This window comes from Perna viridis, chromosome 5 (assembly GCF_037379345.1).
Source record: "Perna viridis isolate PV_CMFRI_1.1 ecotype Kerala chromosome 5, ASM3737934v1, whole genome shotgun sequence".
In the NCBI taxonomy this organism is placed as follows: Eukaryota; Metazoa; Mollusca; class Bivalvia; order Mytilida; family Mytilidae; genus Perna; species Perna viridis.
In genome coordinates, this window is record NC_142449.1 from 32,542,903 (window position 1) to 32,562,094 (window position 19,192).

A 19,192-nucleotide genomic window follows, 5' to 3' on the forward strand; every position below is an offset into this window, starting at 1 on the left:
TTGTTTTGTTCTACTCAAGCCCTACATCGCAGAATATATATTGAGCATGCTCATCAAATTAGCACAAAAGAAAACAATTCTGCAGTAACATAGTTTTATAACATTAAAATAGCATTAAAAAAAATGGCTGAAACTTCTTATATTACAACAGAAATAAAGAAAATAAGTTCATGCAACAGTAAGACATATGAAATTATGGAATTTATAGGAATGTAATAATAGATTCTGTTAGCAAAAAATTCTTTAGCTAGAAAAGTAATCACATGATTAATCTAGAAAAAAAAATCTGTAAATTAAAATAAAATGAGAAAAAAATAAGATTCAGAAGTGATTAAAATTTTCATTTCAGATGTGATTAAAAGTATTCCTGGATATAAGAAATAAAAGTTCAAATATGATTACCTAACGGGAATAACAAGAGAATAGAAAGCAAGTCACGTCTGAACGAACGTAACGACAGACGTGTACCAAGTTTGAAACTAAATGTGTTGAAAGGATGCAATAAAATGTTAGTTGGAAATGTTTACAAATAACAAAAAATATTTAGTTTATTGCCAAAAGGACAAGTATTGGTTTTATCTTTTTGAAAACAAACAAGAATGGCAAATGTATTAAATAGAATAAAAGTTATCAAGAGTCACTGTTATAAATAGTAAACTTTCCATTTATAACTGACCAAGTCTCTCTGCTTCATCCACCTGTTCAGCCCAGCTAAGGCTACTCGTTTGATAATATGTATCTTCTAGTGGATAAGTGGCATCCACTTGATCTGCCCAGCTAATACCAACAGAGTAACAATCCACTTCCACAAAACCTTCATCGACGGTGCCTTTTTCGTTCTCTGCCTCCATTTGCTCTGAAAGCTCCACTCGCTCTGCCATACTTAGCTTTGTATCTCCATTATCACCTTGTCCATTGAAGTCTTTACATTCGGACTCTTCGGGGTTATATGACCAGCTTCTATCAGTGTTATATTTGACTAAATTCAACTCAACTGCCTCTACGGCTTCAATTTTCTCATCAAATCTCAATTGTGAATCGAATGCGACTGTCTCGTTTTCCTGCGTCGCTTCTTGATCATCGGCCCATGTTAAGATTAGGCTGAAATCGATTTCCTCTGTATTCGCTGCTTCTACTCTTTCGGCCCAGCTCAAGCCTTCAGTGGAGTCAGCCGAGGTCCAGTCTGAACCGAGTTCTTTTTCTGCGGCTGCTGCGACTGTTCCGTTTTTCCATGTCGCTTCTGTTTCATCAGCCCATGTCAAGAGTAGATTAAAATCGATTTCCTCTGCATTGGCTCCTTCGACTCTTTCGGCCCAGTCCAACTTTTTAGCTGATTCAGCAGAGGTCCAGACTGAGGTGAGATGATTTGCCTCGACTGCTTCGACTCCTTCTGGATAGCTCAACACTTCAGTAGAGTCAGCAGATGTTAAGCTCGAGCTAAGCCCATTCACTCCTACTGGTTCCTCTCTTTCAACCCATTCATACCTTTTAGAGGAATCGGCTGCTGTTAAGCCCGAACTGAGCTCATATTCTTCGGCTGCTTCAAATTCAACCGTAAAGTTGAAGCCCTCAGCGGCAGAAAAAAATTCTATTGGCGAACCGTCAGGGTTGCAGTAGGCAAGTTCATCAAAGCATAGATTGGGATGTGTTTTCCTTTCTTTAATGCTTTCTTTGAGGGCTTCAATTTTTCTTTTGATTCTCGTAACCTCAATATCTAAAAAATAAAACATATTTTTATTAAAACTTACATTGTTTATGAAGAATAGGTCTTTATTTCGGGTTGCACAATACTAAAAAAAAGTAAGCGTCATGAAGATTCTGAATTCATAACTATCAAACATTTCTGACGTCACATTGTAACTCTTAGGTACAATGCAATGCCTACAAGTAAATGATATTATCAGCCTGACTTATTCTTGACCTACTGTGTAGATACACTTAATTGATGATCAACAATTTTATGAGTAACAAAATTTCATAAAAATACAATGCATAACTTAATTCCTGAAATCCTGAATTAATCACTCAAAATCATGGACTCGTATACATACCAACATGACGACCACGATCTCGGATTTCTTTGACTCTGTCCAACTCTGTTCCATCTTGCCAAATTTTATTAATGTGGTCTAGCTTTCTGACCTCGGCCATGATTAGAGGGGTCCAAAACTTATTGTCTATACTCAGACGATGCTGAATGTGGCTTCTAGTGTCCAAGATTGTGTATAAATTTTCCATCTTGGACATGGTTGATGGGATTCTTGATTCACTGCTTTTTGATAGTCTACGAGTGATTTCTATAAAAATATATTTCATTCTTTTTATAATATATTATCTAACAAATCATGATACTAAAACATTCTTGCTTTCAAGAGGGCGTCCACGAAAAACCAGGCAGTGGGTGGCACATGCCATAATTTTGTTTTCAAAAAGAAATAACCCATTCATATCGCAAATGCATTCTTTCTCAATGTTGAAATTTGGTTTTTGAATAAATGCAACGGTTAAAGAGAAATAAATTACACAGAAAGCATTGAAATTCATTAAAAATAAAGGGAGATTACTTTTTCATTTTGCGCAAAATTTTGTTGTTTTCTTGGAAACTTAAAGATCATTTTCTGAGCCATCCATTGTCGATTTAAAAAAATCTTTGTACATTTGAAATACATGTATTACATATAAACATTACATTGGAACAAACAATTCCATGGGATAAAATTTACCATGTGCCATCCATATCATAGGGACTGGTTTCTACATGAACAGTCTCTTAATTGCACATGTCCTTTTCTAATATTTTACCAAATATTTACCACGTGTATATACATGTATCTTCCAGTATTCATTGAAAATGTTTCTATTCCACGTATTATAATTATTATTATTATTATTTAGTTTGGTTAATAGTTTTGTTCATTTGCTTATTTCAATTTTGAAAAAAAAACAACAAAAACAAAAACAACAAAAAACGTTTACCTTCCATATTTGGTCTTTCCATATTAAATTGCCACTGAACATGCTTAATAATGGATTCGTACGTCTTAAGCTCTGAAAAGAGAATAACATATTTTTTGGTCAAATATACACAAATTCAAACAGAATATAAAGATTAACGTCTGTTTATTAACAAACTTAGTTTCTCTTTTAAAAGATGTGTTCCGACAAGTTGTTGTATTGTGAAGGTGAACACAGGGATTTTTCATTAGAAATGTTTTTTTTCTGTACAGAGTAAACAGTGAAACCTCTCTAAACCGGACTCCTTTTGGACGTTAAATGTTGTCCAGTTTAGACAAGGATATGGCTAGCCAAGGTTCGAAACACATGCAAACTGATATAAAACTTCAAAAAAGAGTCTGGTTTAGACAGTTTTTCTGACTATTCAAGGTTCAGTTAAAACAGGTTAATTTTCATTTAATTTTCAGATTATTCAAAGTTCGGTTTAGACAGGTTTAATTCACGGTTCGGTTTAGAAGGCTTCACTATATCTTGAAATTTTATATTTAATGACTTCGGGGGTGGGAGTGGTTGTCAATACTGTAGTAAGGTGCAAACCGTAGGATGCACCTTGTGATGCAATTTCAAGATTTTTGATAAAACGCAGTCACACTTTATACATATAATTGATTTGTGTGAAGTAAATAAAACCGTGTAAACCCAAAAGGTGAGAACATGTAATAAGTACCTTTATTTATAATTCTGGTGGTTCTAATGGATTTGTTTATTCCAAAGAGAAGACAAGCTAGCGCCATGATACAAACCATCTGAATTTTACTGAAGTCGGCAAGAAACTATTGGAGAAATAGAAATAAGGAAAGATAGTAAAGGAGAAAAAGAGAAAAAGATTGATAGAAGACAGAATGATAGTTAAACAAAACGACAAGACACTAAAAAGAAAAGCGAAATATTGAATACAGGAGGAAAATATCATAATAAAAAATTAAATTTGTATGAAACATCAGAAAAAACGAAGAGAAAAGTCATCGAAAACTTAGAAATAGAAGCAAGAGAGAAAAAAGAAAGAAAAGTGTGCTGAGGTCAAGAAGATAAGAGACAAGAAAATATGGATCATAATGAAAGTTATGCGCGCGCATAAAAATCTTACATCTGTTGAAACTGATATAAGTTGAAAGATGGAATCTGAGGTAATTGTTACTATTGGATGAATGGCTTGGTCGTAAACTGATGACGTCACATCCGCCATCAGAGAAGCCGTCTCCTGTATAATGGCATAAACGTAGTTGCCCACGTATTCCACATAATTCTCATCTAAAAAAACTTTCTTCTCTACTTTTTCACGGAATAGGTACTCCGTATATTCAATTATAAGTTGGTCTGGAGATAATTCTGCTAACCATAAAGGAAACATCCTTCAATATGAAATAAAAATGAAATACAGATATTCGTGAAACTAAATTATTGTATCATACATGGGATAAAATATATCTGAGATTGGAATTAATCCAAGTTTTCTCAATATACATGTGCATTGTTTGTGTTTAAGTGCAAGTTCAAGCATACAATTAAGAATTATCTAGTTTAAAAGCAGTAAATAGCCATATAAACGAAATTAACGCAGTTTACTGTAAATGTAGCTGCTGGGTTCATTTTCCAAAACTACAGAAGAACGCTTTTCTTGTCAAGCTCCAAACAGCGATTAACGTTAGAAATTTAATCTAGACAGTGCAGACATTCCTCTCATAAATTAAAAATGGAAAGTCGGGACAATCGATTGTCTTGATTATACGCGACGCGTTATCCGATTGATCTGAATATAATGTCTGAGAATTACGAAAGGCCTGTCTGCAGCTGTCAGTAAGGGAGGAAACGGAGATAGTTCCTACTTCCTTGCTGGAGAGACATTAAGAATATAACACCGCTGAAAGTTCAAGACAGAGATATTCTTAGACTGCATCCAAGGGTTATATTTTGAGATCTTAAACGAGCCTTTGCCGAGTTAGAGAACATCGAAATATTACCCGAGGGTTTTTTTTAGCTTTCCTAGTCTTGCATTTTCTGGCGGTGTATGCTTCTTTTCTCACTTATAAAATTTATTTTGTTAGTAGTACGTCAATCATGAATTCAGAATTTACAAGACATCATTAAACGTTTTATGTGATGTCACAAACGTTTTTTTTTCTCGCCACCCGTAATTTCATATGACTTTAAATAGGAATAGTGCGAAAAAGTCATTCATATATTTTAGCTATGATGTGAGATTTATCATCTCAACCATTGGCGACGTTTGTGACTCCACACTAAAACGTTTTATGAGTGAGAAAAAGAATTAAAATGCCAGAAAATGTTAGGAAATTTGAGATGCTTGAATCGGTTAAGATTTCGATGTTCTCTAACTCGGCAGAAATTCTCGGTAATAAACGATACACTTACCAGTTTGTCTCCCTTTATCGGCCAACCGTAATTTTTCGTTACAATTAACCGCTTACCGACAGTGGTAAGAGAATATCGAAGTCTTCCTTTGGGGTGTTAGCGGTGTTATATCATCATCTTGCAGTAGTGGATCCAGAGAATCACCGAAGGGCCCCTGGTGCCCCTCCCCATCCCACCAAAAAATCCTTTTCCAAAAAATATTTGAACAAGGAAATTAAGTGAAAATGAAAACAAATTGTAATCACTAATATAACTTACATTAATTGATGGAAATACTAAATACGACACGCCCGCAAATACAACGAAATGTAACAGGTTTTCTTCCGATCAAGCTTTATCCAGACTGTTGTGATGGAAGTTGTTCATTCGTGGTCATTGCCTATCGGAGGTAATCGGAATACATATCGGCAATTTCCGTCGGAAACATGTGGGGAAAGTGAGGGAATGGTTAAATAAATATGTAATCTGAAAATGATATTATACGGCTATTACACAGTTCAGTGCGTGCGATTTCATGTTTTATGGAACATTTAAAAGAATCTCTCTTTCCAGTGTTTCATAAAACATGATATTGCTGTCATATTTTCTTTGAAGAAATTTTCAGAATTTTCCACTAAGGTAGTGAGGTACTCTTCTTGATTTTTTAACAAATATATCGTCCAGCGCCATCTAGTGAGTTACTTAAATTTAACCCAGATCCAAAATCCAATCAAATCACTCGTAATAGAAACTCTTCGATATAACTTACAAAGTGGCTACCCACATGACGCCAATTTTTTTTTTCAGTAAAGACTCTAAACATAATCTACAGTTATCATTTTTGCTCATATTGCATTCTTTCGGTTACTATATCGGATCGTCCATTACTTCGTATTATTGTTTACCTTTCCACAGACATTTTATGTTAAATCGATTTTCATTGGTGCTTCTCACGTGGAGAAGCAAACCAATCGAAATTTGTTGGACAATACCCGCAAAATATGAATGAGTGATGTCAGGGTTCGAGGGTAGACTAAAAACCCTGACTTGGGAGGATGGGGTCAAGTACGTCTAGCCAGGTTTTTTAATATCTTTTTGTTTTTGGTGTCTTTTTAAAAGTGAAAAAAATTTAGACAAATACTTACAAAGAGATATTTGACCAATAATTGTTGACTCCGATTCTGATGATTTTACCACATATTTTACTGTAATTATAAAAACTATAAATGACTGTACCGCGGCAATACATGTAGGCGAGCACCACTTTGGAAAAAAAGGCCACCCGTTAAGGTTTTTTAATGCACCTACCTAACTCATGGCTAATTTTGGTTTGGATTGGAAGAAAAGTCATCACAGCTTAAAATTTGATTGGTAGTAAAAATTTCCCGTGGTCACGTTTCTTAAAAATCTCGCGAGATCAAAGATATGTCCAAAAGCTTGTAATTATACAGTGAGATTCAATTCAATATATTTTTAAACTTTTCATGCTGAATTATTTATTTTCTTAATAGAAAGGTAAACCATTGTCATAAAAAGGAGAAAATTTTGATGAAAACAATATTAAACTATAAATAATCAAATGGAACAACATTGTTGTCGGCCCCCCTTAAAACAGTTCAAAACATTATATTACTTTAGATTTCTTATAACCTATTGAAACTTTCATAAGTCATTTTTAATCTTATTTCGAATACATTTAAGCGATTTATTTACGTAATGAAGATCAATGATGCGACTTAATATTTTTACAAGCCTTTAAAATAAACAGCAGTGGAGCTGTCTTCCGGATTGTTTTTCGTGTTTATCCCGGCCTCGTTTTATTCATTGTGTAAATTGAAATATTCCTTAAAAGAGACATAATATTTGCGTATCATGGTCGAGTTTCAGTACCTGCCTCTGAAACGTATATATAAAGCCAATAAATTGGCATCGTTGTATTATATGCCAAACTGTCATACAGCACTAACTAATCGCTTATCAACTGATAAAATATTCCCAACTTTCATAAATGCTTTAAGGCAGGAAAGGTGATGTACGTAGAATGTTACTAATTGAATTTGATCCACTCGATGACATTCCTACAAACACAATTAAGGCATCACAAAAGTTATTACAAGAATCATACAAGTAAACGACACCTTACATTCTTTGTTGTGATTGTCTGTTTTCCATGTTTGGTCTTTGTTCCTGGATAAAATTCTTTTGATTCCCGCTAGAATTTTGGTTCCCTTGATTACTCAATCGAGTTTTTCATTATTATTTAAAGTGTAAAAACAAACTCACTCGAAGAAAATCTACTTGGTACTTCTTTAGAAATTTACCACGTACAGTTATTGTTGAGCTACCATGTAAATAACCTACAATTGACAGACAGCAAATTCTTTTGTTTACTGTGTTCAACAAGCAGAAATACAATATTAGTGGTGTGCTGATATATGTGAGCTGGCATGTCGACCATTTTCTGTGCATACTTGAGCGTCTGTTTTCAGTTACACCTTCTGCGGTTTGGGGGCTTTTATCCTCTGCCGTGTTTTAATTCATCATTAGGAAAAAATTGGGAATTGGAAGTCTTTAATATCTGTTGGTAGATACACATTTATATGCAGTCATTCCTATTTACCAAATGCTTTCAGGAAAACAACCCAACTGTGCCGTACGAAGTTTAATACTTCTGTGTAAGACATATAGCCGACTGGAGCTGCTCTTTTTCAGGTTGTATAATAGGTAACAAGAATGTCTCGAAATACCTTAAGTGTTTTTGCCTGTCGCATACAACATTTGACAGTTTTATGAGTCGTTCTCTGACATTGGACAATCATCAAAAAGCAAATAAAGCAACCTCGGGAAAAAAATGAAGAAATTTTAAGAATGGGCATTTATAATTATCCTCTAACTTCTTAAAGCATTATAAATTCTCATTGTTGCCTTACTTTTCTGTCTCTAATAATTAAAGTACGCCCCTCAGGCCCCTGATGGACCCCTGTCGTCTTACACGACATACATGCTTCATTCTGCTTACTGAATTTGCCAGTGGCCCTCGACCTTTTTTTTTTCTTGCGATGGTTTAGCTTCCGATTAAGATATTCGTGTTTATATGTTTGTCTAACTAAAAGGAGAACAATTTAAAGAAATTTAGCGAGCACGCTCACAATACCTAACACGCAAACATTTACACACTTTAGTATATTCAATCCTTTACATGTACGTAACCAAATAAAATATTGCCCATTGACCGCTGTATGTGAAAAACGTCTAAGATATTATTGTTACTAATCATTCACTAAAGTTTGAAGTAAATCGGTTAAAAAACGGAGGCATTACCTAGCCCACAAGACGTTATGACAGACGCGCGGACAGAAGGACGGACGCACGGACACAGGTACGGCAGTACGGACAGATACTTGAACAGACCAAAACATCAAATATCCGAAATTTTCGTTGGATATAATAAACAAGTGTCTTCGATTATAAGTGAAAGCTTTATAACCTTTTCCTGCGTTTTTTTTTGCGTTTAAAAAACAGCATTTCGAGCAATAAAGGGACGAATCAACCACGATCTTAGGTTTACAAAAATAGATAAATATGTTCTTGTGACGAAAACATAAATTTTTAAGGTTTATAAGGCAAGAAAAAAATGTCTCGTTTAATATGGAAACCCCCAAAAATTTTGTTTTTTCTTTTTTTTACAAATAATGCGTTTTTTAGATTTTCTAGAAGGTAAATTTAAAAATGAATAAAGCTAAGATTTAAATTGTTTAAAAAGCAATTTTGATACAATTTTAAAATATGGTTTATTTTTAAACGACGTTTTTATTTAAATGTTATATGATTTTGAAATACTCACTTTTTGCTTTTTTGGAGTTTTTACAAAAATTGTGACCACTTCCCACTTTTACGACCAAGCATTTCTGAAAGTACGATTAAAGACCTTTCCAAAGATATATTATATAGCCTTGTGTTAGATAGGTGTATTAAAAACCTCGAAATTCCTTGTTCGGTACTCGCCTAGTATATGTACGCCTTTACAATAGTACACACGGCCGCAGTTCATTTGTTTGTAGTTTTAATTTAAGCAATTATGATTTTTTTAATGATAAAATGATATTTTCCCACAAATTCAGCCTTTCCAATTACATACATGTATAAAAAGCGGTGTTATGATCTTAAATCTCTGTTGAGCCCTGCTAGTCTAGAAGGTATTGTAGAAATTGTCAGATGTTGTACAGTTTCAAGGATATCCATACAATTAAACGTAAAAAAAATATCTGAATACCAAAAATTCTACGGTCTTCTACTTGACCTGATTGACCGTTATGTAGTGTCCGATTATAAGTTGATCAACTACTACAGCTTCCTCACCGGGCCACCAATAAACATCTTGGCGGGAGTCTGGCTATACGGGCCACCAATAAACATCTAGGCAGGAGTCTGGCTATACGAGCCATCAATAAGCATCTTGGCCGGAATCTGGCTATACGGGCCACCAATAAACAGCTAGGCAGGAGTCTGGCTATACAGGCCATCAATAAGCAGCTTGGTGGGAGTCCGGCTGTACGGGTCATCAATAAACAGTCAGAACTGCCATTGTATTTTATGTTTCTCTTTAATAACTTGTTTTAGAAGCCATTTGTACTCCATTTGCGAAAATTGTTTAATTTCAATTTTTAAATCAAAACTATGATAACATAACATGCATTTTTCTACCTTTGTCCGACCTAGAGCAATCGGTGAGCCAACATTGAACCAACGTCGAAACAACTTTGGTAACACACGTTAAAACAGACTTCATCATTATGTTAAATCATTCTTTACATGCTACAATTTTCACAAAGATGAAAAACCTCCAGTGCTAATAGCACTTTGATTGAACAAATTGTTGCATGGACTTTGGTAGATACGATAACGTAACCCCTGTCACGCTATAGTGTAGGAGGGGTTTACTTTATCGTACCTAGGACTTTGGTGGTGGAATAACAAATGCTACTGTACACAATATAAATTAACAATAATTCTGGAAAGTGTAACTACTAGAGTATGAGACTTAATTCGTACAAAAATGATTATATGTTTTCGGGCTATAACTTAAAAAAAACCCTTGCAGCAATGTCGTAGAAACTTTGATGGAATGTTTATTTTTATTGATGTATTTTATAATTTGTTTTATCTTACGATTTAGAGTTATTGGACTTTGTTCATACTATAATACAGTAGTGATTGCACCACACATTTTCATGAACTTTAGTAATAGTTGATCACTATTGATGTTAGTTACCTCTTCAATTTTTATGAATTTCTGATTTTCCTATTTCGATTTTTTTTACTTTATTAATTCATAAAGAATAATCGCACAATAATACGCTTCAAGCAAATTTCACGAAATTTTGTGGTCGTTTTTTCTTCTTCTTCTTTCTTTTTCAATAATTTATTTTTATTTATTTATTTATTTATTTATTGATAAAATATTTTTATCACACTCAAAATCAGAGCTGTATCAAGCTTAATTTTGTGTCTATAATTGCCCCTAAATGCTCCATCTGTTTTCAGGGTTCGACATCTGCAGTCATATCTAGCTGCGTTCCTTGAAGTTGTTTTTTGTTGACATCTACGGTTATATCAATCGACACTGTGCAAACATTTTATTAAATTTCATTTCAATAATTATCAGTATTTAACGTATGACGCCATTGCACTCCTTAGTCACCCAGACACCAGTACCCAAATAAAAAAGAGGATATTCTAGCCTTAGATTAAATATGTATTACCTCTAGAATCACAAAAAAAATGTATAAAATTAAAAAAAAATACTCACATTAAGTGGTGGTGTTTTGAGAATCTTAAATTTGCACAAGCATGAAAAAATACCGAAACGCCTAATAAAATCCGAATGTTAAATGGGACCACTAATTTTGAGTGAGGCTTGGAAGAATTTTTAAAATAATAATTTTGATTTTGAAGATGGAAGAAAAATATTTTGATCTAATAAAAAAATTATGCCTATGCATTGACCGTGTGCGCTTTTTGGACAAGCACGCTTCATTGAAATAAAAAATGTGCTAAGGTCAAAGCTTTTACACCGATGAAACATCTTTTTGAATGAAACATTCAATTCTTAAACGAAAATAAATAGCTTGGTTCAATGAATGTAAAAAAATATATAAATTATTTTGATCCGAAGAAATCTGCTCGGTCCCCATCTCCCCTCCTAAATATCATAACACGTGGGACTGTTGTATTACGTTCTGCTTTTTTTAGACCTCCATGGCCATTGGTAGCTTTCATCTGTTTTTGACACGTATTTGATTTTTATTTTCGATAGTAGCAGGTTTGCTAATTGTTGGATAGTTATTATATTTTGTTTTCAGATTTACATTTTTATAAATTTAGATTGAAGATCAGAACTGATATAGAAGTCACCAGAGCCTTTAGATTGGTAAAACCTGATAGCATCTGCAATTATCTTACACTACCATTGGAAAATAGTCCCATTGGCATTCCCCTTTAAGGTTCAAATTTAGATAGTAAGGTTCACTTTGCAGGTTTTTCGAATATATCAAATTTAATTCTATGTTATTCACGCCAATAAACAACCCCAATTAACAACTTTTACTGCGAACTAAATATGCTGATTAATTTGGTTTGTATTAACAACGATCCCATTAAAAATAGTTGACCTCTAATCTCTCATCAGTACTGTTATCAGTACTGTACCTGTTTATTTCTATGCATTTACCCGATTAAACCAGTCGTTTAATGTCGATATATTCAAGTTGTCTATTTATATTTAGACGCATTATAAACCATTTGATGTTAAGCTAGAAAGGAAAACCTTGCGAGATTATAAATAGTCATCAATCATAATATTGAAATAGAAAGAGGAATGCTGAGGTATTTTATGCCGGCCCTGGTGGATAAAAGGGACAGTGGTTCCGCGATCAAGAAACTTGTATAAAGAAAGGGGTTTCAGGATATTACTTGCTCTCATCGTTTGGCCATTTTTTGTTAACAAAAAATAGCTTAACCCTTGAAACCATCCTGACGTATCACCCGCGGTATCGTGTATTTTCATTGTGGTTACCGCCTCATGACATCGGAAGCCTGCAGATGACAAAAAAAAAAACTTCGCATAGACGATGGTATAGAATTTCGATAATGCATTTCTCGGGAATTGTGTCATTTTTTTGGGTCTGGTGTTATTGCTTTTTGCAATAATCATTCTATTTGGCTATTCTGGCCATTTGTATGTTATTATGATAGAGCTGTAGATGGTCAGGGGCTTAAAAGTGCATGGCTATAATGTTTCCTGCCGCAGACACGATTGGTGAAATAATATTATAAGACATCGTTTATGTTAATGTACGTGTCTCTGGAGCTAGGTACCAAGAAACTAAGCGCTTTTACATGACACATAAATGTCTATGGAATAACTTGTAGCACTTTAGCTATAAAGCTTATCAACTGAGAAATGTAGCTAGTTGAGAGATCAACAGGATATTATATATTTCAATGATTGTGGATTAAATTTGAATTATTAAACAGACTTGGAGGTCAATAAATTAGACTTCGACCTGAAAATAAAAACAAAAAACAAAAAAAAACAAAAAACCGGGAATGCCCAGCTAGAAGTTTGTAGCTCAATTATGCACTATATTCGAGAGTTTTGTATCATTCATCTAGGTGTTCCATGTAAACCGATATCGAACCTGAATTACCCAAACTGGCGCACTGCTACGATGCATAACACATTGTGTGTATGTTTCGTAATCAGAAAGGTAAATTAAAAAAAAATAAAACAAATAATTCAAAATTAAACATTTGTAAGAAAATTAAGCTTGTGCTGAGATACGTTTGAATTTGATCCCGTACTTTCCTTTTATCCCATTTTTTGGCAATTTGACGATTATTTTAGGCATAAAAATTAAAACGATCCATATAAATTGATTCAGTACATGAATACTTTGATTTTACCTCACCAGGCGCTACAATTATCCTGAGATAGCTTGAATTTTAAAAGCAAAAATTGTCATTTCACAATTCTTAAAATAGCATTTACTTTGCCCATGCAATCTCCAGCTAATCAGGAGAGACAGTTTTTAACTAATTTTTGCCCAAATTAAATTTTGCATAAAATTTACAAAATTTTCCAACAAAACAGGTGGGGAATCCAACCCCAGACCACCCTGAATCCGCCACTTTAATTCATTGGGTCGGAGGAGAAAAAAAAGTAATAAATATCAACATTTTCTATTTTATCTTTCTTTCATGCAGTTTAACATAATTTGGGACAGGAGAACTACGATCTACATGTACTCCAGTAATGCAAGAGGTTGTCTAGCAAGTTTGTTTTCCGATTTGGTGTCATCGTAAGTCGTAGGAGTAAGACCACGTGCATGCAGGCTCTTGTTAAAGATCGCCGTATTATGACAATATCGTAATTTTTGTAAGTGGTAAAGTTGTCCGATGAATCTATTTATGGGAAAAAGAAACTGTACATTCCCGTTTAAATTCAATAGTAACAAAAGCTCAAATGCTCACAAAAATCTGATAATTGAACATATTCGAATGATCTTTTTACACAATGCCAAGGTGATGTTGTATAAAGATCATTGTTTTTGGCAAAAATTGAAAAGAAATGTGAATTCCACTTTCTGAAAAAAAAAAAAAACACTGTTATACCTAAAATCTGGAATTAAGTCTACTTTATTGTAAAATTTATTGTCTAAACTCTCCATAAAATATTTTCGTCAGAAATCATAATCATAATTCGATATTTAAAAATACATGTATACATTTTATTTCAATATCAGATCTATGAATTCATTTTTCGAACCACCTATCTTTTTTTTAATTTGAAAGAATTTTTTTCCGATTACCAATCATGAAAACTTGAATGGGGATGTGTGTAGGAAATGGGAATGTGTTCAGCTTTCTGTCTTGAAATGATTCATGCAATTCGAAAGGTGTGCGGGGAGTATATTTGCTGTCTGTGAAGGCTTTTTTTAAATTTTGCTTCAAAGGTCACCTTCTAATCCTAGCTAGATGCATAAATAGGACTATTCCAGCAGTGCTAGATGTCGTCTGGCAAGCTATTTTCTGACTTGGTATCTGGGGTATGGAGGAACGGAATTCCAACCTCTTACATTGTAGGAGTAAAACAGGGCATCTTATGGGACATTAAAAGATACCTCGCCGCGTTGTTTTTACCATCCAACAAATATGAGGGTAAAAACAACTTATTCAAAATGCCCACTAACTTTTGTGTAAATAATCCTTCCAAACTGAAATTCGAATTCGATCTGATTTTTATGCCGGGATTTTATGATACTCAATAACTATAGAAAGTTTGAAAAGATTATTCAATATCTTTGGAAATCGTCGAGAACGGACTGACGGACGAAAACGCAACTTTTCGGATGGTAAATGATTAACAATTCCTCAGATCTGGACTGGCAGGGTTGCCAGTGCTTGAGACGATATTTATCAAACCACCGCCCACTCAAACTATTACAACACTTGCATATTAAGTTGTAAGTGGTATTTTTTAAAATTTTAAAATGCAGAAGTCAATACCTGGCCGACTTAGTTCTGAATCGGCACAGATGTTATGTATCAAGTAAACAAGATTTTAAAGGTCAATAAATAGAACATATGTGTATGTTGATATAAATATCAGTTCATCCAAATACTGCACGTCTGAGAACTTCTGAAGAAATTAACAGCTATGCCAGTAGTACAAGTTTCCACGAGCTTGACAAAAGCCGAATTACCAGCGGGATTTGTTAAACGTTTCTCAAGTTTCTTGGCAGAAATTATGGAAAAGGATCTTGCGGTAAGTTTGATAGATGGAGGTTGCAGGGGTTGGGAACTATCTAGTCCGAATTTCCTCTGACCCTGCATCCCTCCTCTTTTTTATTTGGATATTGATATGCCGAAATTTCAATATCCAAATGAAAAGAGGAGGGTTGCAGTGCCAGAGGAAATTCGGACTAGGAACCTTCCATTTAAAAAAGGTAAATTTCATGCAATATTTGTCCTGTGCGGGTCCATTTTTTAATATTAAAAATTCAATTGAATTTCTAATATTAAAAAACGATTTTTAATATTAGAAATCGATTTTCTAATATTAGAAAATGCATTTGTTGTATTCAATTACGATTTTTTAATATTAAAAAATCATTTTGTAATATTAAAAAATGTGACTGATTTTGCAATATTACAAATTCATTTTCTAATATTAGGAATTCAATTTGTAATATTACAAAATGTGTGATGTTTTATAATATTACTAAATCAGGAATTTGTAATATTAGAAAATGAATTTTTGGTATTTCATAATGAATTTCTAATATTAAAAAATATTTTCTGATATTAAAAAATCATTTTGTAATATTAAAAAATGTGACTGATTTTTCAATATTACAAATTCATTTTCTAATATTACGAATTAGATTTCCAATATCACAAAACACTTTTTTTTTAATATTAAAAAATCAATTGAATTTCTAATATTAAAAAACGACTTTTTAATATTAGAAATTAATTTTCTATTATTAGAAAATGGATTTGTCGTATTCAGTCACGATTTTTTAATATTAGAAAATCATTTTGTAATATTAAAAAATGTGACTGATTTTGCAATATTGCGAAGTGATTTTCTAATATTATAAATTCATTTTCTAATATTACAGATTCAATTTGTAATATTACAAAATGTGTGATGTTTTATAATATGAATAGATTAGGAATTTGTAATATTACAAAATGAATTTTTAATATTACAAAATGAATTTCTAATGTTAAGAAATCTTTCCTAATATTAAAAAAAATGATTTTGTAAATTAAATATTAAAAATTCATTTTCTAATATTACAAATTATTGTTTTTTGTCCACTTTGGCTTGCCATATGCTGGGGTTATCAGGCTATAATACGGAAAACGGAGGACCGGTCAATATAAACTTATTTGGGATTTGTACCGGTGCAAAATGCATTATGTTACACGCACACTTTTCCCTTTACATTCTGATAGGACTCTCAGGTATTTTGCATTTCCGATCAACAAATGTATCGATGAAAAAACTAAAGTAGCCCCAATTTAACCGAGCCAATTTCTACCCGACAGGATGTAGTCCAAGAGTTTCCGAAGGTTGTAATCATCGATGTTTTGTTAATATCACCTTAATGATTTGCGTTTGTAATAGAAATCAAGCTGGTTTTTTTTCTAGAAAGTTTGACAGCTTTAGATCACACATTTGGGTAAATAGCAAAGCGTCTGGAGATGTAAATCAAATGTATACTCCAGCAATGCTAGAGGTTGTTAGGCGAATTATTTTTTAACTTAGTGCCATCCGGGGCGGATACAGGATCTCAGGTTGGGGGCATAAATAGTATTAAAGAAAATTTTGTGCGTAAAATTTGTGAAAAATCAAGATTTTATGCATGTTTTTTTTTCAATTTCATCTTTGGATCCGCGTCTGCCATCCTTTGGGAATTCTAACCCACTAATTTAGTTACTTTATGTTCTTTGTTGTGAATGTCTGTTTTCCATGTCTGGTCTTTGTCCCTGGATTACATTCTTTTGATTACCGCTATAACCTTGGTTCCCTTGATTACTCTTTCTAACCTTACGTTCGCAGGATGGTTAAGGCAGTGTTCGGCAATTTATTCCGTAAAAAAAGGGGGTGTAAAGTAGAAACCGTTGAAGGAGTAGTATGGATGAACGGAATTTAACTTTTTATGTTGTAGGAGTTAACAAGTGTGCTACTTCTATTTTTGGGGTATTTTTTCATATAAAATGTCAAGCTCAGATTAGTAAGAGAGGAAACGAACGTCTGCCGCTGCGTGGAGCATGATAAAACGAATGGAAATCTTCGAATGTTAGCCATTGGTCTAACCATGTTGCACATACTTCGTGGCGATGCTTAAAGAGTAATCAAGGGAACCAAGGTTATAGCGGTAATCAAAAGAATACAATCCAAGCCTGTGTCCACTGTAGTTCCTTTAGTATTAACTGTCTGTATAATTTGCTCAACTTATATTAACTTAATATGCTGCATATTTAGAATAATCCTTTCCGATACTTAAGAGAATAGTGTCAAATTAACGATGATATAATATTTCTATTTACAACTAAATACTGTATCGGGAATCATTGACAATGCATGGACAAGGCATTCACCAAGCTGATGTCCTGCTAAAACAGAATGAATTATGGTATTTTGTGTTTAAAACATGATTTGTGATACAAATCATGCTTTTAACACTTAATCAGATGTCAACATACTTTCAATTTCTTGATATTTTAGAGAATAACACTTGTGGTTAACTGTGATGCCTTAGTTTGTAACGGCGGTGATGATGCTCCCTTTCTTCTGATGTACATCCACTCCATAGATCGATTCCTGGCTGGCAGAAACGCTGAATATACTCAGAAAATCACAGAATTTGTTTCCAAAGAAACCAAATTGCCAGGCAATAGGTAAATCTCAAGAGGAAATTATTATTACCATACTTCAAGGCCAATTACTGGCATGCACCATACCAATGAAAGTTTTATTCGGGTCAGTGATAATTCTTTGTTTTTGCAGCTATGTTCAACTCAAAAATAAATTTCTTGTTTTTGCACAAATACCTTAAAAATATATATTTTTCACATTCTCTATATAATGAAAAAAATTCCATTCAAGAATGATAAAAGAATGACAAGTTTTTTAATACAAATGGGTGAGCGTTATATGTAAAACATCGTTCTTTTTCTAAATTTCAACATTTAAATACAAAATCCCAATTGCAAAGAATAATCTGCTTGGTAAATAGCAGATGGTGCTTTCCTAGTATGGATTACATAAATCTGAAGATCCTTTAAATTGCCAACACATGAATGATAGAAAATATCATTGACATAAAATTCACCGCAATAATAATAATAAAAAAAAAAATTTTTTCTTGCAGGATACAAATAATCTACAGTGACTTATTACCTGATATGGTCGGGAAAGGCAAATAACATTTTTGCGGCTAAGAAAATTACGCTTAAAAGGCCATCAATATTTAGTCAGCGACATTTGTGCTTATGTATGTGATTGTGGACGATAAAATAATGTAAACCTGACCCAGCAGTCTCTTATCTACGTATGAATTTTTTTGCTGAATCTGTCAGGCGAAAATATTCGTGAGTATCAAGTTCAGCGGTTACAAAGATTGATAAGCGTCATCTAATTTGTTTAAATTCAATTTTGCGGGTATTATTTTTCGCGGTTTTCTGTCCACTGCAAAAATAGCGAAATTTAGTACACGACGAAAATTTGTACGTTTGGATGGAAAGCTATTTTTAACTTAGTGCCTTCATAAGTATGGGGAACGGAATGCTAACCTCTTAACTTATAGTGGTACATGTACATGCATACGTATGTGTGATTTTTTTTATTGAGACGAGTCACTGCTATCGGATGTAATTTGTAACAGGGATTTCCTACCACTGTCAACTACATGTATGCAGCCCACAGCTAATATCATTAGTCTTCAAGACTATATCTAGTCCATCTGTATATTTGATAATTGAGGCAAATTCCTGTGTATGGAGTAATAGTATAATCTGTTGTAAATAAGATGCTTTATGTTGCCAATAAATATTATTAAGGATCATTTTTATTGATTGTAATATTTCTATCTGCGTCGCCAATTGTGAAGTGAGGTCTAGTACCCGTTCGACTCCGTCCGCCCGTCACGCTTAGGACCGGGTACCTACCTTGTGTATTTTATAACTAAAAAGCATTAAATGAACATTATCAGAACTTTGCAGTCATATTGAAGATGAGCACCTCCTATTA

General features: G+C 33.4%; 2 protein-coding genes across 3 annotated transcripts; one reads left to right on the top strand and one right to left on the bottom strand.

Moving 5' to 3' along the window:
* Positions 1 to 77: 77 nt before the first annotated feature.
* On the bottom strand, positions 78 to 5,759 carry LOC148617120 (uncharacterized). Of its 2 annotated transcripts, XM_088584439.1 has the most exons (6): positions 5,647 to 5,759; positions 4,103 to 4,367; positions 3,683 to 3,788; positions 2,977 to 3,048; positions 2,052 to 2,297; positions 78 to 1,714 (listed from the first exon to the last, which is right to left on the bottom strand). In XM_088584439.1, coding segments are annotated over exons 1-6 (1,740 nt in total). In that variant the 5' UTR covers positions 5,649 to 5,759; the 3' UTR covers positions 78 to 665. The 2 variants fall into 2 exon arrangements, with proteins under 2 accessions (XP_088440565.1, XP_088440566.1); XM_088584440.1 differs by lacking the exons at positions 3,683 to 3,788; positions 5,647 to 5,759 and having other exon boundaries at positions 4,103 to 4,243.
* A 9,235-nt stretch (positions 5,760 to 14,994) lies between these two features.
* On the top strand, positions 14,995 to 19,005 carry LOC148617121 (MIF-like protein mif-2). The gene is made up of 3 exons (XM_088584447.1): positions 14,995 to 15,193; positions 17,669 to 17,841; positions 18,315 to 19,005. The coding sequence occupies exons 1-3, from the start codon at positions 15,086 to 15,088 to the stop codon at positions 18,367 to 18,369; spliced, it is 336 nt and encodes a 111-aa protein (XP_088440573.1). The 5' UTR covers positions 14,995 to 15,085; the 3' UTR covers positions 18,370 to 19,005.
* The last annotated feature ends 187 nt before the right edge of the window (positions 19,006 to 19,192 follow it).